General features: G+C 47.5%; 1 protein-coding gene across 3 annotated transcripts in view; it reads right to left on the bottom strand.

Annotated features, from left to right (window-relative positions):
- Positions 1–1928: 1928 nt before the first annotated feature.
- KCNJ6 (potassium inwardly rectifying channel subfamily J member 6) overlaps positions 1929–26581 on the bottom strand; it is a 148227-nt gene continuing 123574 nt past the window's right edge. For all 3 annotated transcript variants that reach the window (XM_048291088.1, XM_048291090.1, XM_048291100.1), the window contains one exon: positions 1929–2807. In XM_048291088.1, the coding sequence (XP_048147045.1) occupies positions 2482–2807 (326 nt within the window). In that variant the 3' untranslated portion in view covers positions 1929–2481. The remainder of the gene's footprint in view (positions 2808–26581) is intronic.

Here is a 26581-nt window from a genome sequence, read left to right as displayed (position 1 = left end):
ACACATGCGCATGCCCCAGTGGTGGAAAGTCTCTTTTTCTGTGCTGAAGGACACAAAAAAAAGGTTTCATCAGGGCCCTGAGCTGCTGTTCCGACCACAACAAATTTTCTCAACCTGCAGCAATGACTTCTAGAGTGGCCCAGTGAATTCCAAGAGCGAAAAGCAGGTTTATCCTCAGAGGGAAAGCTTTGCTTTCAGCTCATGCACCTTTGGCGGGACGGACACGCGCGCGTGGCTCCTCAGCACCGGGGTCGCTTCCAGAGGGGCTGTGGAGCTGCCTTTCCCTAAAATCTCTCAGCACCCCTCGTGGGGAGCCGTGGGGGTGGTGATGGATGGGCTGGAGCACGGGGCAGCTGCTGATGCTGGGGCAGAAGGACGAGCTTGGGGAGCGCTGTGGCCAAGTGGGTGCTGTCTCCCAGAAGTGTCTCCAACCTTCACTGAGCTGCTAGAACCATCCACCCCAGGTGGAGGGACCAAAAATCCTCATCCTGCACCATTCCTTGCATCCTGGGAAAGCCTTTTAGGGGAAAATGGTCAGTGCTGAAACCAAAAAACCTCTTCCTGTCCAGCCTGACCTGCCCTGGTGTGTGACCCTTCCCTTCCCCAGGTCCTGCTGTGCCCTCCTCACCTGGAGGCCCCCCAGATCAGCCACTCTCTCTGAAAATCAGCAAGGGGCAGTTGTACCAGCAAAAAAAGAACAATAAAAAAAGGAAGAGAGGTGTGAATTTAATGCCAAAGCTATATCACAGTGCAAATTTTCCACCTGCCCACCAAGTTTCTCCTGAGGTTTATTTTTATATATATTTTTTTTCTCTTTTATTTTAACATAAATTTTTCTGTACAAAAAAATGCTTCGGATTCTCTTCAGTGTTTTCTTTCTTCCCGAAGTAGGCAGGCATTAAAAAAAACAAAACAAAATTAAGGCTGCAGCTTCTCCTCCTGTGCTGGCAGAAAGTCTGTTCTTGGTGGGGCTGAGCTCCCCCACTCCCATGCGTGTTGCTGTGGAAGCAATGAAAGTTCTCTCTGCCCAGTGGATGGAATGCCCAGGGTTTTCCAGGGATTTACAACAACCAGGGCGCTACCTAAGGTGGAAAAACTCACTGGGGAATCGCCCTCCTGAGCGTGGGTGGCAGGGTCTGTGTGTTTTCCTGGGAATCCTCATGGAAGGATACCCCCAGGGATGCTGTGCCCCCCACGCCTCAGCACCGGCGCTGCCAGCACATGGCAAACCTCATGGACCTCTCACACGAAATCCAGCTGTTTCTTTCACAGCTGAAGTAGCTAAAATCTGCTGGCTGAGGGGCAACATTGATTTTTCAATGGCTTGTGTGGGTTTTGGTTGTTTTATATTTTGTGTAGCAAACGACTCTGCTGAAATCCCACGGTTTGGGTGGGGAGGAGGGAGGAGATTCCCTGGATATTGCACAGTGAGGATAACACCTCCACACGACACATGCTCGCTCTATGAAGAGTATACAGGAAATTCTGGTTAGCCATGAGTTTGCCACAGCCTAAATTTTCCGTTGAACTGCCCCCAAAAAAAGAGTAACCAGGAAGGGTTTTGCCTTATTTGTAAACATTTTCACAGTATGTCAGGAGTTCTGGTACAATTCCTCTACCCTGCCCTCTCCCAGACTTTATGGCTTTTTAGAGTGAGTGAAACGCTCTGTTTGGCAAACAGTGAGGTACTCTAAATAGCTGCCAGTCTGGTACGCTGAAGAAAATGTCATGCACTAGAAGAGTCAGAGAGGGGAGGCAAAAAAAACCCAACCCAAATTAAAATCAATAGTACACTCCAAATATTTGAAGAGAAATGCCTACTCGATGGGTAGTTAGTTTTTGCATCCCAATATTTCTAGAGCTCTGTTTCTAAACCTACATTAATTACACAGCTGTGTACATTATTTAGAAGTTCTTTACTACAGTACTTTTGTACATGCGGTGTTTATTACTAAATGTAGAGAGAAATAGTTACATAAGGCATATGTACAGGATCTGTGGGGTTGCAGGTCCCTCTGCTCACCTTCCTCTTAAAGCTGCAAGGCCCATTCCACTGTCACCCAGTCTGTGAAACTGTCCTGAAATACAGAAAAACCACAGTCAAGGCCCATTGCTTTGATGAACATTAATGAGTCTTTCCTCTGAAATCCCCTGCATGCATTTCCTTTGCATTCAGGGATTGGTTTTTGTGTTGTTGATGTGAATAAACCTGGAGGGCTGCACTGGAGAGGTGCCATCAGTCCCTGCCAGGGGGAGATTCCACCATCCTTGATGGGTGTTGCAGCTTTAACCCACGCCTTTGCTGACACTGGTGATCTCTGGGGTTGAAGTTGGGCGGGGATTTCGCATCTAAAGAGTTCATTTTCTGGGAGTTACCAATAACAGGAAGAGAAAAAAATTAAAGGCGTGTCGCAGGAAGAAACAGGGAGCAGAGAGGGAGAAGACAAAGGAGGTGGTGTGGCCCTGGTTTCTCCGCTGGTTCTACACTTTGGACTCATTCTCCAAGTTGGCCACGTCACCGTTTCTTTCGTTTTGGTCTTCTTGGTTCTTTTCCTCCTCCTCCGTTTCCAGCTCGGCGTGTTGGTCCAGCTTGCTGGAAACAGACCAGGTCAGGGGCAGTTCTGCTCGGCTGGCCATCTCTGCCAGCTCTTTGGCACTGTAAACGGGGGTGTTGGTCTCATAGGTTTCATGAAAACTGTTGTAGTCAACCTCATAAAAGCCATCCTCCAGCGTGAGGACGGGCGTGAAGCGATAGCCCCAGAGGATCTCGCTCGTGATGTAGGAGCTGCGAGCCTGGCAGGTCATCCCTGCAAGAACAGAGAAGGAACAAGTGCTGTAATCAGGACCCACTGCTTCCCCAAGTCTTTAATTTATTCTTTTTTCTGTCTGTAAGAAGGCACATGCCAGGACAGAATGAGGTTTGACATCACACGAGGTGGAGCTTAGCAATCAACTTCAGGTGTATAAGCTGAAGTGCTCAGTCTGTCAGCGAAGATTTTAATAATAATTTCTTTGTTAGACACTGTTCTTCTGCCTGGGTTTCACCAACTCACCTGCTGCTGGGTCTCAGGTGGTGTGGGCAGTGCCCCTGCCTGGCACTGTGCCATCCTCTGTCCCCTGGCTGTCACAAACCCACGCTCAGCACGTGCCCAGGGTGACAGGAATTGTCACCAAAGCTTCCCTCTGCTGGCGCCCACCCCTCATCCTGAGATCCGAGGGGTCCCTTGGCTCCCCTGAAGGTGGGAGTCACCTTTTGGTTACTCTGATCTGAGAGCTGGGCTGGTGGGCAATGCATAAACACCAATAAAACTCCGGAAGGATGTTGGGATAGTGTCTGGAGTGGAACTGGGATAACTGGGAGTAATTCCTTTGTTTCATTCTCTCCCCAGCTCTGCTGAACCTCACTTTATAGGGCAAAAAAATACTGTGCTTTGTTCAGAGGCACAAAAAAAAGATGCTGATCCAAGCCCAGTGCACATTCCAGAGTGTCCTCTAGGTGAAGAAATTCCTGGGAATGGCAGGGATCTGTGACTTGGAACCTGCTCCATCCCAGAACCTCAGGGAAGCACTGCAATAAGATACTGATGCTCAGGAGTGGAAAAACCCAGGAAAAATGGGTTACCTGGCATCCCAGGCAGAAATATCAGGAGAAATGAATTTAAGAGGCCAAAAATGATGCCAGCTTTGATGGCTGCAGATTGTTAGCTTCGTATTACTAAGCTGGACAGTATATATGGAATATTTAGTAAATGAAATTGTTTAAGCCCTGGACAAGCCTGCCACACATCAGTTATTTAGAAGGCAATCATAAACAGTTAAAAATAATAAATTTAGAGAGCACAAATGGCAGGCTGTAGAAATGCCCATTGTGTCTCTGCACTGGTGACATCATGGAAAGTCACACGGAAGGGTCCTGTGAAGAGGCAGCGCTGGGCGTTTAATATCCCAAATCTCTTTCAGGGCTGTGAAGACTGTTCCAGGTAATTCTGCCCTCATTCTTTCGAGCCTCCTCTCCCAAGTTCTCATTTCTTCCTTCTGGTGGCTGAAAACTGCTGTTTCTCCATATTCTCACTTATAACATCACCTTTAGGAAGATATTTACCAGCTGTCACCACACTGTGACACTGCTCCAGTGTTTCTCTGCCCTTCCTGCAGTTCCTTGGACCCTGTGGAATGTTGATTTCCAAGGAAAAATGTGGGAAAGCTGCTGCTCTGGACCTCCCTGCTGCAGCCAGGCAGGAACACCACCTCAGTTCTCTTTCTTTAGACCTGACACAAATATTTAAGCCTTCATTTGTCTCTTTGTTCTTCCAGGACAAGTTGCATTTCAATTCCCAAGAAACGCACAAATGGAAATACAAAGATCTTCCCATTTTCCTCCTCTTCCACAGGTGGGAAGGGTGGGAGGACACCAAGGCCTGTGACAAAATCACCTCTTATGTCGTTTCCTGTGTGATTTTGAGTTCTAAAGGATGTTTTCTTTCCTGTGAAATCATGGAGGGAAAGGAATGTGGGAACTCACAGGGCACTGTACATAACAACAACCCCATGGAGCTCCAGGCTGGGCAGAGGGGCTGGAAAGCTGGGAAAGGCCCTGGGGGTGCTGGTGCCAGCGGCTGGACACGAGCCCAGGGGTGCCCAGGTGGGCGAGAGGCCACTGGCCCCTGGGCTGGGTCAGGAATTGTGTGTCCAGCAGGAGCAGGGCAGGGATTGTCCCTCTGTGCTGGGCACTGAGAGGCCCCTCGAGGGCTGTGCCCAGTTCTGGCTCCTGCAGGAGAGCCCTGGAGGGGCTGGAGCGTGTCCAGGGCAGGGAAGGGAGCTGGGAAGGGGCTGGAGCCCCAGGAGCGGCTGAGGGAGCTGGGAAAGGGGCTCAGGCTGGAGCAGAGGAGGCTCAGGGGGGACCTTGTGGCTCTGCACAAGTCCCTGACAGGAGGGGGCAGCCGGGGGGGTCGGGCTCTGCTGCCAGGGAACAGGGACAGGAGGAGAGGGAACGGCCTCAGGCTGGGCCAGGGGAGGCTCAGGGTGGACAGCAGCAGGAATTTCCCCATGGAAAGGGAGCTCAGGCCTTGGCAGGGGCTGCCCAGGGAGGTGCTGGAATCACCATGCCCGGAAAGCAAGAACTCGGTGATCCTGCTGCTTTGGTTAGGAAAAATTGCTCTGCCTGGTGGGAAAGAGGAGGGACAATTTTCTGCAGAAATCAAGAAGATTAATTGAACTGTGTTAATTGAACTATGGTTTACGGCTCATAAAAAACAAAGCCTCCTCTGAAATGTAGATCTCCATTTTTACTTTAGGCTCCTATTCAGCAATGATTTAATTCCCGTTCCTTTTCCACAGCTGGATGAAGCACTTTCAGAGCTAGAATGGAAGCTAGGATTTTTCAAGTCAGTGAAACTAAATTATGGGGATTGAGTGGAAGGAGACTTTTAATTTTAAGCAACCAAGCTAACTTGGCTTTTTTTTGTTTTATTATTTATTATTATTATTAAAAATTGTTATTGTTTTGCTTTTAAATGGGAACAAAAAAGATCTTTGCTTCAACAAGAAGCTGGGACCTTGCTCCTCTCCAGAGCAGTGGCTCCTGTGCCTGGATGGGAGTGTGGCCTCTATTTATTTCAGGATGCCCTGCCAGAAGGTTCCTTTGCAGCAGAAGGAAAGGTGTTATTAATGTATATTAATTTATTAATGTTTGCCCCACACAGCCTAAGAGAATGACAGAAGAAATTCCCCACAGCTGTTGCTGAAAGGCAGATAAGGTTCACCCCCACCTCTGACTGATGAGAATTAATTACAAAGTCGATGTCACTTCTGGCTTTATTACTCTTGAGATGTTGCCCTGTGCAGAAATTTGGAGGTTCCTGCTGTCTGCTGCTATTCAGGCTCAAGCTTTGCTCTGTCTCACAGTGCCACAAGGGTTTGCTGTGATGACCCAGAGTGACCTGATGCATTTCCTCGGAGTGCACTTAATTGAAGATTTCCTGGTGGCTTAGACAATAAAAGGTTGTGTCAGGCACTCTTACCATGCAGTGTTCCCCTTTGGGATGGGAGCCATCAAAAGTAAACCACTTGGAAAAAATCAGGGGAAAAGGTTGCTTCAGAACCATGGGATCAAATCCATGTTTGGGCTGAAATGCAGGGATTTTAGTGATTTTCCAGCCCTGCAGTTTGCACACAGGGACAGCCTCATTCAGCTTTCGTTTTACTCAAGACAGGCCCTTTTTTACAGCATCACCTTTTCTTTTCAAATTCCATTTCTGGGATAAAAAAAGGGCTCTCAGTGAAATGAGGGGCTGAGAGTTATGGCTCACGACTGGCTGCACCTCTGTGACAGTCACAGCGATTTCGAGGTTTGGCAATTTGCTGCTGGCACTTGGCAGGGCCAGGCAGACTTTCTGCTGCACTGAATTATTTGGGATATCCCACAGGAACGGCCTGTTTTCAATCATTGCCTGGGAATTCTGCCTCACACTTCAGCCTGGAGTAAGACTCAGCAGCAAACTGTGCATGGAGCACAGGGGTGTCCCCGTTTCTGGGGTGAGTGGGGTTTCACTCATGTGCAGGAGGACAAAATTTGGTCTGGGGTCTCCATCTGGGAGCTGAGATTTCCTCGTGCCTGTGATGCTCCTGTTGAATTCCTTTCACCCTGTCTGTATCCATAAGAGCCTTTGCTGAGCTATCACTGCAGAGGTTTTGATCTACTTTGCAAAAAGTTCACTTGAGTCATGAGAACATTTTAAAACCAAACCAAAACATGAAGTTCTTGCCCCTTATTAATTTCTGCAGCCTCTGTGTGCTCATGATGGAGCTGTGGGAATCAGGAAGCAGGAGAGGCTTTAGAGCTGAGTTTGCACCTTGTCTGGGGCAAGGGGGAGAAGATGAGAGAATTTTAGTCAATCACTGTGATCAAAGAATCCCAGAACAGTTTGGGGTTAGAAGGGACATCAAAGATCTTCCAGTTCCAACCCCTGCCATAGGTGGGGAGTCTTCTCTTAGATCAGGCTGCTCCAAGCCCCAATGTCCAGCCTGGCCTTGGGCACTGCCAGGGATCCAGGGGCAGCCCCAGCTGCTCTGGGCACCCTGTGCCAGGGCCTGCCCACCCTGCCAGGGAACAATTCCTGCCCAATCTCCCATCCAGCCCTGCCCTCTGGCACTGGGAAGCCATTCCCTGGCTCCTGGCCCTCCAGGGCTGTGTGAAAAGTCCCTCTTGCAGAAAAGTCCCTCTCAATGACACCAGTACTGAGGGAGTTGGAGGAACGTGCACCTTGTTTGTAGCTCCAGGAAACCCAAGTGGATTCCAGCTTTGCATCCAAGCCCTGCTCCCGTGTTTGGGAAGGATCCCCAGCGAGGCAGAGCCGTGCTCTCTGCCCCGCTGACCCTTTGCACGCCGATGGATTCGGTGAAGGATTTGTCACTCTGCTATTTTTGGGTGTTCTCAAGAGAATGAGAAAGCAACGTGGGCTATCAAAAACAAGCCAAAGGCTTGGAGTCAAGACCCCCTGCTTGATCCCTCAGTTTTCCTGCAGACACTGTGTGGGCTTTGGCAAATCCCCCAGCTTTGCTGGCTCCGTTTCCCTGCTGTGCCACCAGGAACACGCTGAAATGGAAAAGCAGGAGATGTGCTGGCAGTAGATTCTCTTCCTCCTCTAGAATTTTTTCGCTGTCAAATTTGTACTAAACAGTTCTCCCTGGTGTGAAAATTATTGCCTCAAAAAAAAAAAAAAAAAGAGAGATTTGGAATAAAATCTCCAGAGTGCCACCAAGTTGGTGTCAGAAACAATCCATGGGTGTTAATTGGTCCTCTTTAATCAAGCTAAAAAGAAGGAAGCAATAAGTCATGTTGGAGCCTGAATTCACTGCAGCATTTTAAAGCTGGGAGCATAAAATCATCGAATTTAGGTACAGCTGACAATAAAGCCATGGTAGTTTCAGTTTATTTAACACCCCACAAATATATATTTTATATTTTATACGTATATAATCTCCCGTTCAGAGGTAGCAAAGGGGAATTCCCAGGGGTTCTGATAACTTGGTTCCAGGCACACCTGGAAATTGGATGTTTATCTCACCCTGAGCAACGTCTAAACCTCCTGAAAGAAGTAAAACTGCACAGGTGCCTGGGAGCCTTTTAAATATTTTAAATATCTTTGCTTCAGCACATCTGAGGATCTGGGTGTGAAACCCTCGTGCTGTGGGGGTATGAATGGTGTGGGAGAGGAAGGGAGTGAGAGCAGATGTTTTTTACTCTTACAAGAATATAAGGAGTTAATTTTGCCAGGTTTTGTTTGTTTTCTTTTTCCTTTTTTAATGTTAAAACTGGCGTGGTTTATTTTTCTTCCTTGCAAAGGATCCGTGTAATTTGATATTTCTATTTTCACGTCTCTTACTTAATCAGCCTGAGGAGCAGATCACTATATTTGAGATTTTATTTGCTGACACCATCTGTGAATGCAGCTCAGGGGTCTCTGTGGTAGCTGAGGAGGGAGCAGGGACCAGCTCAATCCAGAAAATCCAAATTTCCATGGAGTGAGTGGGCTGGAGCAGCTGCTCTGACCACCCCACCCTGTAATAAAATCACAGCTCTGCAGGAGAACACGCAGATTATCAGCTCCCATTTGCACAGAGATGAATATGCAAAGGAAACTGAGCTGATGAGAAGCCACAATTTCAAGCCAGTTGAACTTTCTGACACTCTCAATTCTACTTCTTGCTGAAACAAATAACAGGCATGAGAAAAAAATGGAGTTGATATTAAGTTAAATTCTAAACAAAGCCCAGCGTGAATCAAAGCATTCTGGTTTCATTCTGACTTCTTCAAATGTGATGTATTGTGTAATGCAACACCTAAATAAGAAAAAAATGGACATGCTTTAGTCTTTCACAGACTGTTAAAATACACATTTTCCCCCCCAGCAGGAGATTTCAATGCCAGCAAAGTGATATTTTCCAGTGGCAAAATGCTGAATTAGAAATGTTTGATTTACTTGGTTATTGTTTCTCCTATCAGGAATTAAATACTGGGTAATTTGTGCTAATTTCTTGCTTTCTGACAAGTGTACCTGGTGAGGCAGAAGAGTTTGTCTGATCCAGCCTCAAATGTGCTGCCACTTTTAGCAAACAGTACCAACACATTCTCAATGAACTGCTTGTAAAGAGATGGTAATTTTACCAAAAAATTACAATTTTACCGCAAAATTACAATTCAGCCAATATTTAACCTATATTTAGCCTCCTATTCAGGCCGTGCCCAGCAAATCCTGACGTGGCTGAGCTTTGATGTTGTTTTTCAGCTGATCTTTACCTAATGGGTGATAATTACATTTTTCTGTCACCTAAATCTGGGAAATTTCTTGTATCCAATAATGCCTGACCAGAGAGGGAGAAGCTTGTTCCAGAGCTGGCACTGGGAGTCCTTGGGAATGGGGAGCTCAGTTCAGAGAAGCTGGAACATGAAGTGCCAGGATTTTGTGCTCTGCTCTGTGTTTGGATACATTTATAAATCCAGAGCTTCCTCAGACATCGGATCAGCACCACACAAGAGATTTATTTTTCCTACTGGGTGCCCACCACAGGGGGATTTGTGGGAATTGTGGTTAAAAGAAGCTGCAGCTCCGCTTTCCAAAGTGCTGAGTAAGGAGAAGACCTGTCCTGACCTTTTAAAAATATATTCCTACGAATCCAAGGGCTTTCTCCTGAGTCCTGCAGATGGGATGTTCTCCCCTGTCATGGTACACTGGCATCCTGGTCCACAATTCCTTGACAGCCATCCAGGAACAGGCAGCAAGGCTCTGGTTCCAGCTGCTGCCTCCCTGGAGAAGGGTCCTGCGGGATTTTTCACTAAGCAGTGTGAGCTGAGGCACCAGCATGAGGGGCTGAGAGCATCCTGGGTGGATCTGGATGGAGCTGAGAGCATCCTGGGTGGATCAGAAGCAGGTTCCTCTCTCTCCACTCCTTGCTGAGGAGGCAGGAGATGGGAATTAGGCACATATAAAATACAACTAGGAAGTGAAGAATAAAAAATTCCTAACCCAGAAATGAGCATTTGCATCCCTGAAAGCCAAATGTGCCCTGGGCTGCTTCCAAAGCAGGTGGGCAGCAGGAAAAGGGGGGACTGTGCCGTGCTCAGGTGAGAGCCCACCTGCAGAGCTGCCCCAGCCCTGGGACCAGCACAGGGAGGACGTGGAGCTGCTGGAGAGAGGCCAGAGGAGGCACCAGGATGAGCAGAGGGATGGAGCAGCTCTGCTGGGAGGAAAGGCTGCGAGAGCTGGCATTGTTCAGCCTGGAGAGGAGAAGCTTTGGGCTGAGCTCAGTGTGGCCTTGCAGGGCCTGAAGGAGCTGCAGGAAAGCTGGAGAGAGACAATTCCCAAGGCATGGAGGGCCAGGAGCCAGGGAATGGCTTCCCAGTGCCAGAGGGCAGGGCTGGATGGGAGATTGGGCAGGAATTGTTCCCTGGCAGGGTGGGCAGGCCCTGGCACAGGGTGCCCAGAGCAGCTGGGGCTGCCCCTGGATCCCTGGCAGTGCCCAAGGCCAGGCTGGACATTGGGGCTTGGAGCAGCCTGGGACAGTGGAAGGTGTCCCTGCCATGGCAGGGGTGGCACTGGGTGATCTTTAAGGTCCCTCCCAATCCAAGCATTCTGGGATTCTGTGAAATTCACTTGGCCTTGAAAAAGAATAGAACATTTTTTGTGAGGGAGCTCTTCCAAGATGGCATCCTTCAAGGAATGTGCACGGAGAGTCAATCTTTTGTGGAAAAATAAATGGTTCTATCCTACACAACCCTCAGCATCTGCACCTCTCCTGGGGAACGGGCACTCAGCACCCAGTGCCATGGGACTGACACTAAAACAAGGCACGTGTGGGCACTGCCGAATTCCCACTAATGGGAATTCATGCCAAGGGATGGTTGGGAGAAAAACCCCTTTCCTTGGAATGGTGCTTGCTGCGAAGGAAGCGTTTCCTGTGACACTCTGTACCTGCTGCACACTTGTGCTGTCACTGCTGGGGGACAAACATTCCATTAAAATAGAAGTGTGATCCATTCCACCACTTCTTCCACACCTAATTCCAGTCTGCCTGTTTGGATGGCTTTTGTTCCTCTCCTTAAAATGCTGAACATCCAAGGTTTGCTCCGTGCTGAACTTTCCCGACTCGGAGCTTTTTATATAAAAATGTCACATTTTCCTGTGGAAATGCTTGTGAAGCCAGGATTAAAGACAAAACAGCGTGAACATGCAGCTTGGCATGCTGTAAAATCCAGGCAATAAGGCAAGATCAGGAGCTTTTTGACAGCAAAATCTGTGAATCACCCACCAAATATTCTGGGGGTTGTTTCGAGGTTTGTGGCTGAAGCCTGGTTGCTGTGAGAGAAGAGGGGGAGATGAAAGAGAGCTCAGGAGAAAGCACTTGTTCCTGCCAGGCAGATGCTGGTGAGAAGTGATATTTGGAAATGCAGCACGAGCAAAGGTTCCAAAATCACTGGGATTTTTTGGGAAGCAACAGCCCAGTTCCGTGGGGTCGCCTGGGTGGTTTCGTAACGCTGCATCCTTTTAGGTGGGCTGGGACAAGCCACACGTGGGTGGGTGGTGCTTGCTTTTAGAAGAGAAAACTTGAAGAAATCAGCTTTTCTAAAGATATCCCGCTTTCAGAGATGATGTTTTTGACTTCTGTTTCACCTGAAAGAGGAGCAAGAGGACTGGGGGAGATGAGCTCCGTGGTTTGCAGAAGAAAGCTCTAAATCCCAAGCTCTGGGAGAAGGAATATCTGGGCTGGTTTTGTTGCTATTTTAAGTGATGGGCTTGGATAGTAGATCTTAACCCCTTTAATTTTCTTAGTGGGAGAGAATTTAAGCAACCAAGCATTTGTTCATGTCATTATTTAACATGATTGATCCAGCCCTTTATAAAAATCTCTTTAAGGGAAACCATTAAACACATTAAGCTCAAAGTTCATCTGACACAACAACGATCTTTAATTAAAATTTAAATGAGGGTTTATTGATATCTTGATCATAACAAAAGACTCAGCCAATGCCAGGCTCCCTGCAGCTCTGAGTTTTGATGAACTTTTGCAGGCCTTCTTGCAGTTCTGCACAGAAAATCATCTGCGCTGTTAAAATCCTCCCACTGTGTAGCAAGTGGGTTTTGAGTTTTATTCTGAGTTGGTTTTTTTTCAGTTCATGGGATGAGACTTATTAAGTTGATGCTTTCAGGTTAATAATATTTGGCTATCTGACAACTTGAGCAGCATCTTTTTTTGAAATGCAGGAGGGAGCAGAAAGTGGCTGCCTGGGGGAATGAGACGCAAAATCTTTCACTTCTGAAACGCTGTTTAATATTCAAGTGATGTCAAATTTTATTTCCATATTTTATCTTCTTGGCATCCCATCCAATAGTAGGGGCTATTAATACACCTGCTGGTAGATCAATGACCATTTTAGAAAAATTAATATTCACCTGGTTTTAATTGACTTTGGTTTTATCAGAGGTGGTGTGGAAAAGCTGATTCGGATCTTTAATTACTGCCCACATTTAGCAAAGGGTCCAAGAAAGGAGAAGAGCAGCAGTAGGGTTGGGATTTTAGGGAAGCTTCAGTTCTACTCCCCTGATATTTCTATTCTGGGAAAAAATAGGAACAACACATGTCAGGCTCTGGGCTTTTCAGTCTGCACTTTCTTCAATGCTTGAATTCATTTAAAGTAGGGGGAGAGGGGACCAAAAACCAACAAAACCCCCAGCAAAACTTTTTTTTTCTATTTCTTCATATTTAAACTAATAATACTTAAACTAATTGTTTCTGGAGGAGCACAGACAAAGCAATCCATAAAGAGATGTGTCAGATTTTCCTCAAACTGTTCCAACTGCTGATGGAGCAGAGAAATTCTAAATTTCTTTGACACCTGCACCTCACTTACGGAAGCAACAAAGAGTCATTAGGACTTTTTAATTCTCCTTCATTTGACAAAAATTATGTCAGATGAAAATTTTGAGAAAAATCTGTTGGTTTAGTAAGGAAAAAATAATGAACTTGAGAAGAATGTGTGGGGAAAGGGCAGCAAGGTGAGGGTGCTCACACCCAAACTGCAGAATTCCCAGGGGAGAGGTGCCTGAGATGATGGAAAAGAGTCTGAAATTCAATGAGGGGTCTTGCAGAGCAAGAAAAACTTAGTGTGAAAGCCTCCATAATGTCAGCTCTCCTGAGTAATTAATTGATTAGTGTTCAGCAAAGCACACAAACACGAGCTGGGGAGGGGGCTGATGCTCTCAGGGTGTTGTGGTGCTGGATGAAAACCTGCTGGGAGCCCAGGGCATGAGCTGTCCCTGTCCTGCACAATCCCAGCTCCCCCGCTGTGGCTCGATCCATCCTCAGCATCAGTCATGAGGTGGCACTCTTCTCCCAGCAGAGATGCCTTGGAAGGGAGTGTGTGTCTAAGGGGGAAAAAAACCAAAAGCAGCAATGCCTGGAAAATATTGTCGAGGGATTATTGCGAAAGTTGCTTTCAGAATGTCTGGGCAGGGAGGCCGTGAGAGATCAGCAGGATGTCGTGGGGTTGTGGCAGGAATGGATTATTTGAAGGATGTGCCTTGCTGAACTCTCTCTGAGCTACAGGATGGTGCTTTCCTTGGTTTCCTTCTGATTCCCACATGGATTTGGGGCAGTTCTGACAGCAGCTGGGGACCACATTCTCCTGCATGACAAGCACAATGCCACAGCCTCTCTCCTGCAGCTTCTGTTGCTGCTGCCAGACCTCTGCTGGTTTGGAGCCCTTTGTTGATCCAGACGTTGTACAAGGAGCTCTTGGCTAAAACTGGACATCCCTCACTCCCAGGTGTCCTCACCAAAATCAAGGCTCCCAGGCTGAGAGGTAAACAGGGGAAAAGCTAAACCCAGGCATTTCTGGCTGAAAACATCTGTCTCTAACATTTCACGTGAGTGCTTGGGGAGAAATTTTAAAATGTCCCGATTCCAGTCCCAGTCAGCAGCAGTTCAAAGCAGCAGCGTCCTCCATCGGGATTTCGCCGTTCCACACTGCCCACCTGACTCAGATCCCCCCAGTTTTACACCTCCATGGGATCCTTGCTAAGTCCCAAGAAACCCAGCAGATGTCTGCTTGTGGGGCAGCATCCCCTGGCTCCTGCTGGGGTCCTGAGGAGTGTTTAACCTCCAGGGTGGGAAAGAGAAATAAAACTTGGCATGGTCTCTTTGAAAACTTCCCAAGCCCTTAGACAGGACAAGGAGAATGGCTTCAAACTGACAGAGAGTGGGTTTGGATGGGATATTAGGGAGAAATTGTTTCCTGGGAAGGTGGGGAGGCCTTGGAAAAGGTTTTCCAGAGCAGCTGGGGCTGCCCCTGGATCTCTGGCAGTGCCCAAGGCCAGGCTGGACATTGGGGCTTGGAGCAGCCTGGGACAGTGGGAGGTGTCACTGCCCATGGCAGGGGGTGGAGCTGGATGATTTTTAAGGTTCCTCCAACCCAAACCATTCTGGGATTCCATGTTTCTCTCCTTCCTGCTTGCAGGGAGTCAGATTTAGGTACTAGGGGAGCTCAGGGATGGTTTATTCCTGGTACTTCCTGCAGTGTCAATCACAACACCTGGGAGGACTCAGGCAACAGGTTGGACACAAGGCAGGCTGATAAAAGGGGTATGAGTCTGGGAGATGTTCAAGAAGACACCAGGATGCTGAATCCAACCGGCTCTGAGCCCTTCTCTCCCTTCCCACCACAATAAAACTTTTCCCTGGCTGCCAAATTAAATATCTGGCCACTGCCTTCCCCTATACACTCCAAGAAGAGGTTTTTTTTAACCAGAGAGACAAAAGAAGCCAATATTTTGCACAAGGCCCTTTAACTAAAACTGGGAGAGGCTGCTGGGACAGGTGACACATCAATAGGGCCACCTTGGCTTCTCCTCAAAGCACAGCTGAACATCAGGACCCCGAGGTGAGGAAGTGCTCAATCACCCACCAAGGCTGGACTCCTGCCTGGCTCAGCTGAGATCAGCTTCTCAGAGCTGTCTCAAAGAATGAAGACTCTTTTTCATCTTAATCACACATTTCAAAAGGGAAAAGGGAGACAAACCAGCAATCCCTTATACCCAGTAGGAATGTGAGCACTGGAAATTAATTGGAAATGCAGCTGTCCCAGCCCAGCTTAAGTCCTGACATTCCACGTGGAATACATGGGAAGCAAAGGCAGAGCTGGCACATGCTGGGCCCTACATTCACAGAGCATTAACTGCAACTCACTCTCTACAACCCAGATCATTTGTTTTTTGTGTTTCCTATCAATTTTTCAATTACTTTTTATTCCAATTTTGCTGGAAGTACAGGTCAATGGAAACACAACAATACAAGCACAGAAATCCAGCAGGCCATCAGGAAATGAATAATTGAAGCTCATAAAGAACAAGACCAGCAATATTTGGCTCTTATTTCCCATGACCTTTTATCTGGAGGTCTCCAGGGTAGGGATTCATTATTATTTTTCTTTTCCAGTGGGGAAGTTGAGGCAGGGAATGGCAACTTGCCCTGAGGCCTCATGGAAGGTGTGCAGCAAAGAAAGGCTCTGGTGAGGATTTCAACATCCTCATGGTCAGGTGGGGGCTGCTGGATTTTTGTTGGCCTTTGGTGGAACCAGGAGGAATTTTTGGCCTGGAGCACTGATTTGGATTTAATGGAGAACTAAAGTTTTGGAACAACATTTTTTTTTCAGGTCCTGCTATTTCAACACAAGGCAAGTTTTGGCTCAGTACTGGGATCTCAGCAGAGCTCAGCATCTTTCTCAACATCTTTTCTCCCTTTTGCTTTAAGCAGAGCAGGGTATGGGTGGCAAAAGTGGATGGGGTTGTTTCAGGAACAGGAGGAGGATGAGATGAAACAGTCATGGAATGCGAACGTGTTTTCCTGGAGCTGCAATCGTGCTTCCTCAGCCTTTTCCTGTTCTCTGTGCAGTGGAGCTCTCGCATTCTTTCAATCATGATTGAAATTTTCCTGCTCCCAGCACAATGGAGGCATTTCCTGGGGGAGCTGGGGTGGCAGGAGGCTGTGGCACGTGCACACACACGGAGACACCGAGGGCAGCGCCGCCGCGCTTCCCCTGTGCCCAAAATAGCAAAGCCTTGGCGTGGGAGCCTTGGAAATCCTCAGCCCCTTTAAATGCTTCATGAGACTGGTTGATTATCATCAAAGGAAAATTCCTTGTGTCATAAGAAGGGAGGAGAAGAGAATTTAACTGGCAGCAGGGAGAAGACAATTAACAGACTTCAGAGCGGCACTGGGAGGGTTAAGAACTTGTTACAAGAAAATAATTGGGAAATCATGAATAGGTCAGGTTATGTGGATACCCCATGATCCCTGGCAGTGTCCAAGGCCAGGTTGGATGGAGCTCTGAGCACCCTGGGATAGTGGAAGCTGTCCTTGCCCATGGCAGGGGCTGGAACAAAATAATATTTCAAGTCCCTTCCAAGCCAAACCATTCTGGGATTCCATGATTATGAGAACATGGTGAAACTGAACAAAAAATCACCACAAAATATTGTGGTGTGACAGGATTAAATCAGCCAACCCCACGAGTGAAGTTCTGTTGCACCACCACAGCACAGAAATGTTTGGGGCTTGTATTTTTGGTGACGTCTAATGGCATTTCCTCATTTCCTCCCTCTCCCCACTCACAAAAACATTTGTAGTGCTGAAAGCTTCACTCGATTTCTAATTTGGGAAGAAGCTGTGGCAAAGCTCATAATTCTTTTCCTGCAGTTTAGCAGGGTAGTGTTACACAATTTGGCTGCAAGGATTCCCTGTAATAAATGACAGCTCTTTCAGCCTCTTGGCAGTGTCTGGCCCAGCCATCACTCTTGTAAAAGTTCCCATAACCATCGAAAAGTTGAAATAATTTGGAACTGTGGCTTAACACATTATTAATCACAGAGCAAAGGGTTTGCTCTGGTCTCACCAGGAATATTAATGTAACCCCCTGTGATTCTCTCAGAGGCCAGCACAGGATAAAAGTCCAGCAAATCAGGGGCTGCTCCCATGGTTGGATACAGGATTCAAGGCCAGCATTTCAGGGAGCATTCCTCAAAATTTGGTCAGGGCTGAAGGCTTTCAGTTAATAAATCCCCTTGGGAACGTGGACAGGTTGGTTGTGTGTCCATGGGGTGTTTGTGTCTGTCAGTGGAAGAGGAGGTGATTAATGCCTCGTTAACTGTCCTGACTGATAATGAGAAACTATTTGAGCCAGTCCAGAGGAGGCACCAGGATGAGCAGAGGGATGGAGCAGCTCTGCTGGGAGGAAAGGCTGCGAGAGCTGGGATTGTTCAGCCTGGAGAGGAGAAGCTTTGGGCTGAGCTCAGTGTGGCCTTGCAGGGCCTGAAGGAGCTGCAGGAAAGCTGGAGAGAGACAATTCCCAAGGGCTGGAGGGCCAGGAGCCAGGGAATGGCTTCCCAGTGCCAGAGGGCAGGGCTGGATGGGAGATTGGGCAGGAATTGTTCCCTGGCAGGGTGGGCAGGCCCTGGCACAGGGTGCCCAGAGCAGCTGGGGCTGCCCCTGGATCCCTGGCAGTGCCCAAGGCCAGGCTGGACACTGGGGCTTGGAGCAGCTTGGGACAGTGGGAGGTGTCCCTGCCCATGGCAGGGCTGGATGAGCTTTATGGTCCCCTCCAACCCGAAGCATTCTGGGACCCTGTGAACTGTGTTCCCCTACTCACTGAACTGGAATTCCTTTGTGAACAGGCTGCTTGTGGTCAGTGCTTTTTGGGCCCACCAGTGATTCCATTCTCCAGGCTTCCAAGCAGCCAAAGGCTCCAAAGTCACTGACAAGGTGATAACCCAACCCAAGCTTCACAAAAGCCCAAAGAATCTTCTTGCTGCATTACTCGGCTTTTGGAAGGGAGTGGATTAATTCTGGATGAGAGCAGGTAGGAAAACTCTTTATAGGAATGGAATCACTCCTCAGGATCCCTTTTGGGATCTTTGGGGAATTTCTCCAGTTTTTCATGTGGCTGCTTAACCACATGGATGTTTCTGAATGCAAATGTGTCAGACTGACAACAGGAAGAACTTGTTCAAAGGAAATCACCCCAAGATAATGAGGATGCCATGACTGGAGTTAGTCACCTGTAGAAGGTTTAATTCACTTCAGGAATAATGCAGCAACAATCCCACAACAACTTTCCATTACATACTGTGCCATGTTCAAGCCACACCAGCCTGGTCTGCTGCTGTTGTGTGGTACCTTGAACTAAATTGCTGTGAACAATTCTCTCAAAAGAGGGAGCACAGCCAGAGCCCTGACACTGCAAAACTCCGGGATAATGCTGGAGCTTGTTGCTAACAGGAGAAAGATGGAGATTAAGATGACAACCGCAGGAGAAAATCCACTTTGCAGCCTTTTTTTACACTGTCATCTGTAGGAGAGAGAGCTACAAGCACAGCTGATGAGGTGTGATGCTTTAAAGGAGGAGAGTTTGGATTTGCAAGGAGCTTTGAATGTCTTGTTTTCCCACCAGTGCTGCCATCTCCCTTGATAAGCTCATTTCAGAAGTTAATGGACCAGATCCTTCCCTGTGCTAATGCTGCATTGTGCGGCTTCAGAGGGGCAAAACAGCTCTAAAGCAGTCTCTTCCTGCTCCTGGAGCTCTCCCCCTGTCCCAGGAAATATGGACCAGCCAGAAGGGATCATCCAAAAGCCCAGAGTCTGGAGCAAATCCTTCTGGGGAAGGAGAGGGGTGAGAGGTGTCACCACCCTCCCTAACTCTGAGTGGCTGCTGCTTTGGGGCCATAGGCTGAGGGCAAAAAATGATTTTACAAGCTACTGATGGGACAAATATTCCCAGGACTGGAAGGGCATTGAAAGAGTCCAAGTTTGGCATCACCACCACTCCTCCACCCAAAGTGGGTCCCTCCCTGCTGCTTTCGACTACACGCTTGGAAGGGGGCGTGAAAAACAGCGAGGGAGAAATTCCTGCTTATCAATTTCCTCAGCTTTGCTGACTAAACAGACAATTCCCTCTTTTTATTTGGTGTCAGCACGTGGCTGTGGTCGGTGCTGAGCAGGGCACCAGCTGCTCTGAGGTCTGAGGGGGAGGAAGATGACCCAGCAGGGCACTGCCACATCGACTGGGACAATTTTACCTGGACAACTTTAATCTGCTGCTCTAAATCAGACTCCAAGCCAGGGAGAGACACTGAAGGAGGGGCTGTGAGAGTCCAGATGCTGCTGTCTCTTTGGCTCACCCTTCCCACGAGGATACAAACCCCCAGTAACCCAACCTGAGCAGGGCAGCTAAATCAGGACCAGCAGTGAATGGGCAATCAGGCTGGGCACTGTTACACACAGCAAGGGGTCACACACACCTCCTGCAGCTGAATTCTGCCACCACTCGATTCCAGGCAGGCAATCTGCTCTCCAGAGCCACACTGGATCTTTTCCACACAAGAGCTTAAGGTTATTGTTGCTGTTTTTCAATTGAAGGAAGAATTTCGTTGGAATTAGTCTAGAATTAAAGATTTTGGACAGGTCTTAAGCACAGCTGATGGTTCCCCTGCATTTCAGGTAAATGGACTGACTTCGGGCCCTTCTTCACCTCCTACCTGGGCAAGGCAACAGAGGCCATAAATCCACAGGTCCAATCCATGCTGAATGCCAAACACCTCACCTGCCATTTCATCTCTAGAAACAGAATTAAAACCGGTGCTTGTTTACAAGGTGCTCATTCCGTGAGACCCAAATAACTATGGATTGTTTCCATCTTGGGGAAAGGTGGTCAAAATAGAACTTTTCTGTTTGTACAGAGGCAAGAGACTGAGGAATAAACTCCAGTTACAACTAAAACTCCCCAGTTTCCATCAGAAGTGCCAGAGAGACATTTTTGACCTCGTCTTTTTAATACAAACACAAAATAGAATGGATCAATGCTAAAAAAAACCAAACAGCCATCACATCTGGGACACAATTCTGCTGATGAAGGGAAGGGATGGACCACTTCTGATATAAAAAAACTTTCTTTCCTTTTCCCTGTTGTCTGTTCTTCTCTCTTTCCTGATCAGAGAATGACAGAATGTCAGACTGACACACCATCAGGTGTAATCCTGAGCTGAGTGAGGGCTGTAATTTGATTAAGGGGCTCTGACAGGTTTTGAAACAATGGATGAATGAACCTGGAGGATTTAATTCATTACAAGTGTAGGTGCTGCATAATGCAGTTTTCATAAACCTTTCCTGCCAGAGCAGCTGCAACATCCCTCCAGCTCCTGATCCTGCTGAATTCAAAGGGACTGAACAGGCCGTGTGAAAGGGCAGCTAATGAGCTGAAAATTCAGGGAGGTGGATTCAGCAAATGAAGGCCTGCAGTGATCTTACAGCTGCTGAGAGAGCTGTACAGAAAAGGAGCTGAAAGTCTCCCAAAACAGTGAATTGTTTTGAGATTAATTCCTCACCTCTCAGCTCAGATCAGTGGCACAAAATGACTAAACCACGGTCTCTTGACAAAGCCTGTGCTTACACAGGGGGGCTGCTGCAGAAACTTGTTGAAACTCAGTAAAGTTGATTAAAACCCATGACTCTGTCAGCACCGACACAGAGCTCGAGGTGAACAGCTGCAGGTCAGCATCGAAGGGATTTTTTCCAATTAAAGTATTAAAATTTCCTTCTTCTGTATCCAATATGAGGGGCTTAGCAGCTGGGTGGGGATCAGGCAGTGGATTAGACCTAATTACTCTTGGCTGCAATAAATCAGGGCTCTGGATGGCAGATAAGTAGATGGGATGGCCTTGTGGAGCCTCCAGGGGGAAGTTTGGATCTCACATTGCCCATTGCCTTCAGTACTCTGGCTAGAAGACTTTGGACACATTAATATCCAAGTATTTTTTCATTTATCCAGCAGCAGGAAGGACTGCTCCCTAGGTTTTTTTTTCCTGCTGGAAATTCAGGTTTGGATCACTGGGGGTGTAGAACAAACAAAACATCTGAGACACTTTGCAGACAGACAAAACATCATCATAAATACAGGTGTCTCCTGGCCCCCGAGAGAAGGGAGCCGCAATCCTCTGGTAGAAGTGAAGGAATCTCTTTTTCCTTCTTGAGAGTCGACTTGAGCAGCACCCACGCACTGTTCCTTGTGTTGGAAACTTTAATAACTTCACTTGAAAATCCTGCCTTTTTGATGGCAGTGGAAATAACATGACTTTTAAACAAGTAGAGGAGACTGTCATTGAAGTCGAGCCAGCTACGTGGGAGTCAGATGATTAAGGTAGATGTGGTGTAGGAGGGGAGAAATACTATCATTTGGAAAAAAATACTGTATTTTGAACAGGTTTAATGTTCTCTTCCAGGAAAGTGGGGTTGTTATTATTAAGAGCATTACCAACATTAGATGCAGGGCTTGATTCTCTGTTGATGTGCCTTGGCTGTAATTGTTCCCATCCATGCAAATTGCCTAAAAACGAGTCTCAGCTCTCACTGAGCTGTGCAGCTGAAGTCTGGGGGAGCTGTGTGCTCACTTCTTCAGGTGTGGAAACAACGAGGCAGAGGGTGAGATGGGAGGGAGGGATCTGCTCCGTCCATCTGGGCCACGCCAGTGTGTGTGTCACACCAGGGATCCATTTCTGATCCTGTCAGAAGGTGTTTCATTCCTGTTGGCCCAATCTGAGTTTTATCTCAAGGCTGTGTGATGCTGTTCCCTTTTTTGGGGGCAGACAGTGCTGCTCCAGCAAGGATAACTCAGCACATACCCACAGCAGGCTCTGGAGCAGCTGCAGGACAGAGGCAGCAAGGCTGGGTTGATGCTGAAATGTTCTGTTCTTGCTTGAAGCAGGTTCCACCTCTGAATCTGCAGCCCCTCTGCTCCTCTCTGTCCTGCCCACCCTGCTTTTTGGAGCCTCTCCTCTCTGTCCTGCCCACCCTGCTTTTTGGAGCCTCTCCTCTCTGTCCTGCCCACCCTGCTTTTAGGAGCCTCTCCTCTCTGTCCTGCCCACCCTGCTTTTTGGAGCCTCTCCTCTCTGTCCTTCCCCTCCTGCTTTTAGGAGCACAGCACCTGTGCTGGGCTTGTCCCTGCTTTCTCTCTGTGGGATCAGCCCAAAGCCAAATGAGTCCAAAAGACTTGGATCTTTTGGGGGAGATTCGCCCCCCCCCCCCCCCCCCCCCCCGCCCTCAAAATCTTATTCCAGTGTGGAAGCAAAGTGCGTTGTGCAAAATTTGGGTGCTCAAATTCAGAACTTGAAGTACTCCTCACATGGTATCTCTTTTTTCCTAATCACAGGGTCCTGCATTCCATTGTTCTAACGTGAGACAGAGGGGAGGAAGCAGAAAACCTGCACCAACCCCTAACAAATAGAATATCTGAGATAGATTTGGTGTGGTATCTTTTGGTCTGGATGCAAAATCTCAGGGTAGTGATTAAGCAAAATCCCTGGTGATGACGTGGTTGGACTTGACTCAAAGCAACAAACCTCTCTGCTGATTTAGTGAACTCAAGTGCTCTCACATGCCCTGAAAACCACTCCAACTCGGGATCTTGGCATCTTGAGACAAAAAAGTGCCCTCTGGGTAGCAGCAAGGCCTTCCAAAAGGTTGTATTTTACCAGCAAGATGGTTTTGTGCTGTAAAAAAACCCCTTCTCCACCAGCAAATTTCCTTTTCTCCTCCTTGACAGACCTGTACAACTTTCAATCTGGCAGGAAAAGAAGATAAACCCTAATCTGTGCTCAAAATGCTTCACAGAGAGCAGATGCTTCCTCTCTCAGCACAATTATTGGTCTCTGAGTCTGCAGTGGAGGAACTGATTGACCTTAACCATCACCCAAATGACAACCACAAGATGCTCTGTGTGAGCAAGTGAATTTTGATTTATATCAATCCCTCTGCTTTTCTCCAACTTTTCTCCCCACTAAAAGAGTTAGAGGACCCTGTTACTCATTTTGCCTGGCACTTGAGTGACCATGTGGATTTGAGTGCCCTCAGCCCAAGCACTTTCCTGGTGTTTATTGCAATCTTATGAACTCAGAGGTTTTCAGTGGCTCAAAACTCACTGAGAAAATTACATTTCTTCCTTGACAGATCCCAACTGTTCCCGGGGTCTCTTTAACACCAGGCCTTCAGGCTCAGAATAATGAAAAAGCAAGATTTTACAGCCTGGAGAGCAGAAGGGAACTACCCCAGCACAAATAAGACTTTTTTACAAGATTTCCCAGCCTGAGCTGACTGTAATTACATGACATCTATGGAAAACACAGTTGCTGCCTAATGCCACCACCTGCTTGGAACATCCTCTTTACTTCAGTGTGGTTTCATCATTTCCTTGCAGTGTGATGCCACAGGGTCTCATGATAAAGCCTTTATAACACATTTTGTAAATGCTAGCATGGATTAATGGCACAACCTGCATTTTCTGGGCTCTCACAGCCCCAGTTGCACACTAAGTGTCATTTTTGTGCCACTACACCTGCTCCTCCTGCTATTTTCTTCTCCTTTTGTCTAAACAACCTACAGGTATGTTGTGTATTTTGTCCATTTAAGTAAGTTATGGCCATCCTCTATGAAATTGCTTTAAAATGGATTTTTCCTTATCTTCTCCAGCCCTGCAATAAGTAGAATAGTGGAGATAAGATTTCCTGTGCTGCACGGTGCTGTTTTCACCTGGAAGGTGTCTGGCTGAAGGGCACTGCTCTCCCTGTGGTATCCCTGTGCTGGCTTTTTTTGGGAAATGAGGGTGAAGGATGCTACTCCAGCTGTCTCAGTGCTGCCTGGAGTTCTGAGGATTCCATGGGGTCCCACAGGTGTGATTCCTCTTGTATCCCTGAGGGACACTGCATGTTTTTTGGTGTTCTCACATCTTCCCAGGTGCCTGGGGGAAACTGAGGGTGTGCTGAGGGAGGAGAGAGGGGCCTGGTTACCTGACATGGATGGTACCCATAAAATATCATGGAATCATGGAATGGTTTGGGCTAGAAGGGGCCTTAAAGCTCATCCAGCTCCACCCCTGCCATGGCAGGGACACCTCCCACTGTGCCAGGCTGCTCCCAGCCCCAATGTCCAGCCTGGCCTTGGGCACTGCCAGGGATCCAGGGGCAGCCCCAGCTGCTCTGGGCACCCTGTGCCAGGGCCTGCCCACCCTGCCAGGGAACAATTCCTGCCCAATATCCCATCTAACCCTGCTCTCTTCATCTTTTTTTTTTCCAATGCTTCCGCTTATTTCCTCAGTCACACAAATCCCCTTTACTCCCAGTGCAAATCAGACGAGAATTTTCACCCTTCTCTTGGCTGCTGCTGTTGCATCCCTGGGAATTTGCATCATTGTTTCATCCCCCAAAAGATGAACAGGCTCATTTTGTGCTCCCCTCATGTTGGTTTCCATGTCCCAGCAGATAAAGTTGGAAGTCAGAACTGGTTGAAGGGCGAGGGTTCAGCACATCCTGCCCTGGCTGTGCTGCAGGCTCGGGTACAAGGTGCTGGATAGAAATTGCTTTGGTTATTTAAAGCTTTCTGTGCATTTGATTTTGGTCACTTTGTAGACATCAGTAATGCTTGACTGGTGTCCGTTCAGCATCAGAGGTCCTCTTCAGCATCAGAGGCTCTTCAGAAGACTACTTTGAAATATGAGGATTGTCTGTCTATTGGGTAGCAGACAGCCAATCCTCATATTTCAGCTAGCAAGAAGTGAAAGAGCTTAATCTGCACAAAAAATTTCCAGGGAACTCCTGGAAACGTTTCAATTTTTTCCCTTACCATGTTATTCTGTTCTGCTGAGTGTGATATTTACACAATATAATGAAAAGAGTTTTAGGAGAGACATGATCTCTGTCTTGGCTGCCAGACAGAGGATCAGCCCTGAGATCTGTGTTTCCAAGGGTCTCTACTCCAGGTCTGTTATCTTTCCAAGGGAACCATTAGCACAGATTTGTAATGGACCCTCTGCATCTGCTGAAATTTTGGCTTTTGGTTCCTTTCTTTGTAACAGATTAAGCATGAAACCACAGATGACAGATGGGAAGTGTGGTGGGAGGGATGAACTCAGAACCCAAGGAAGGGAGACAGAGGAAGGAGAATTTCCATGGATTGAGCATTTTTGGCCACAGCAGTGTCTGTGCTGGCCATGGACAGTGAAACAGTCCAGGTCTGTTGGGTCTGTCCTTGTGGAATGGCTCCTTCCATCCAGCTGCAGAAGGGACAGTGGCTGCAGAGAACAGAAAACTCAGGGCTGCAGGACAGATTTCCTGAGGGAAGGACACCCTGCCTGGATCCACCCTTCCTCCCATGGCTGTGGACTTACCTCAGATATGGTGAAGCCCAAACTTCCAGTGTGGGTACTTTATCTAGATTATAAACATTCAGCTGCTTCTAATCTTCCATTTGCCTTTTAATTAGAGCCTTAATTGCTTCTTCTCTGAGACCATTAAGGAGCTGACAGGCACTGCACAGCTCAATTCAGGCCTTTAGGGTCCTAATTCAGAGGCCACCAGAGACTCAGTCCCACTCCACAGGTTTGGGAGGGCTCTGGATCAGGCTCAAAATTATACATTAAACCTCAGATCCACGTTGATAAGGGGTGGTTTTGGACTGAATTGCTATCACTGATGGCTTTTGAATGCTTGGAGGGTATTTTATGTCCCTTTGGAGGGTAAAGGAAGATGTAGCGAGGTTAAAATTAATGTTTTGTGTCTTAAACCTTGGATCTTGACTGATTTAGCAGGGGTTTAAACTCCTGGTTTAGTTGTGATCAAGCCCTGATGGGAGTGGCTCAAAGAGGAGATTTAGCCCCTGACTCACAGTAGGAGAGGAGCATTTTCCTTAAAATGCAAAGCAAAACCTCCTCCCCTTCACAGCTGTGGAGTTGTGGCTGCTGCCTTTGAAGAAGATTTTTGGCCAGACAAGAACCTTTGACTGCCTCAAAACCTTTGGCTTTGGACTCTTCTACACTTCTTCATGGCACCTGTCACAGCCCTATTGGCAGTTTGAGACTCATTGCTGCACTTAATAGCTGAAAAAGCAGCTAATTTGTTGTCTTCCCACTGGAGAAGGAGATTAATGGAAAAAGAATTGGAAAACGATGAAAATGGACTGGGGGGTTTTCCCACTCTGGAGATCTAAGTGTAATAAATTAATGCTTCTTATGCAAGGTTGCAAAGAAAAAAAAAAAGAAAAAGAAAAAAATAGAAGCTAATGGCTGGTTAAAAAAAGTGCCAGCACAATTTAATTGGAGTGGCTGAGTCATAAATCTTTTTTGTTCTGGTGGTGCCTGGCAGCTCTGCCACAGTCAGATGGATTTTTCTCCTTTAGGGGAAGCCCCCCTTTCTCTCTCTCGTTCACATTGGTCTGCACCAGTCAGAAATGTGGAATCAAAGGTGTCAGCCTTGATGTGCCTTAAAGGGGTTACCCCAAAAAAGTCTGGAATGTCTTGAGAGACACAAGTTGTTGTGATGACGATGCTAATAATGCTAATAATGACAATTCAGCACCTGTTTGTAGCTGGGATTCGTGCTGGCAGCTGGAATCACAGGGAGCCTGTCCCACAGAGAGAGGAGCAGCCAATCCATGCTGGACACTCATCTCAACTTCCCTCACTCTCCAGTGGAGCAGAAAGATGCAAAACCCC

This window comes from Corvus hawaiiensis, chromosome 2 (genome assembly GCF_020740725.1).
Source record: "Corvus hawaiiensis isolate bCorHaw1 chromosome 2, bCorHaw1.pri.cur, whole genome shotgun sequence".
Taxonomy (NCBI): domain Eukaryota; kingdom Metazoa; phylum Chordata; class Aves; order Passeriformes; family Corvidae; genus Corvus; species Corvus hawaiiensis.
Note: the sequence above shows the minus strand (reverse complement) of the source record. Positions and strands in the feature narration are given on the sequence as shown.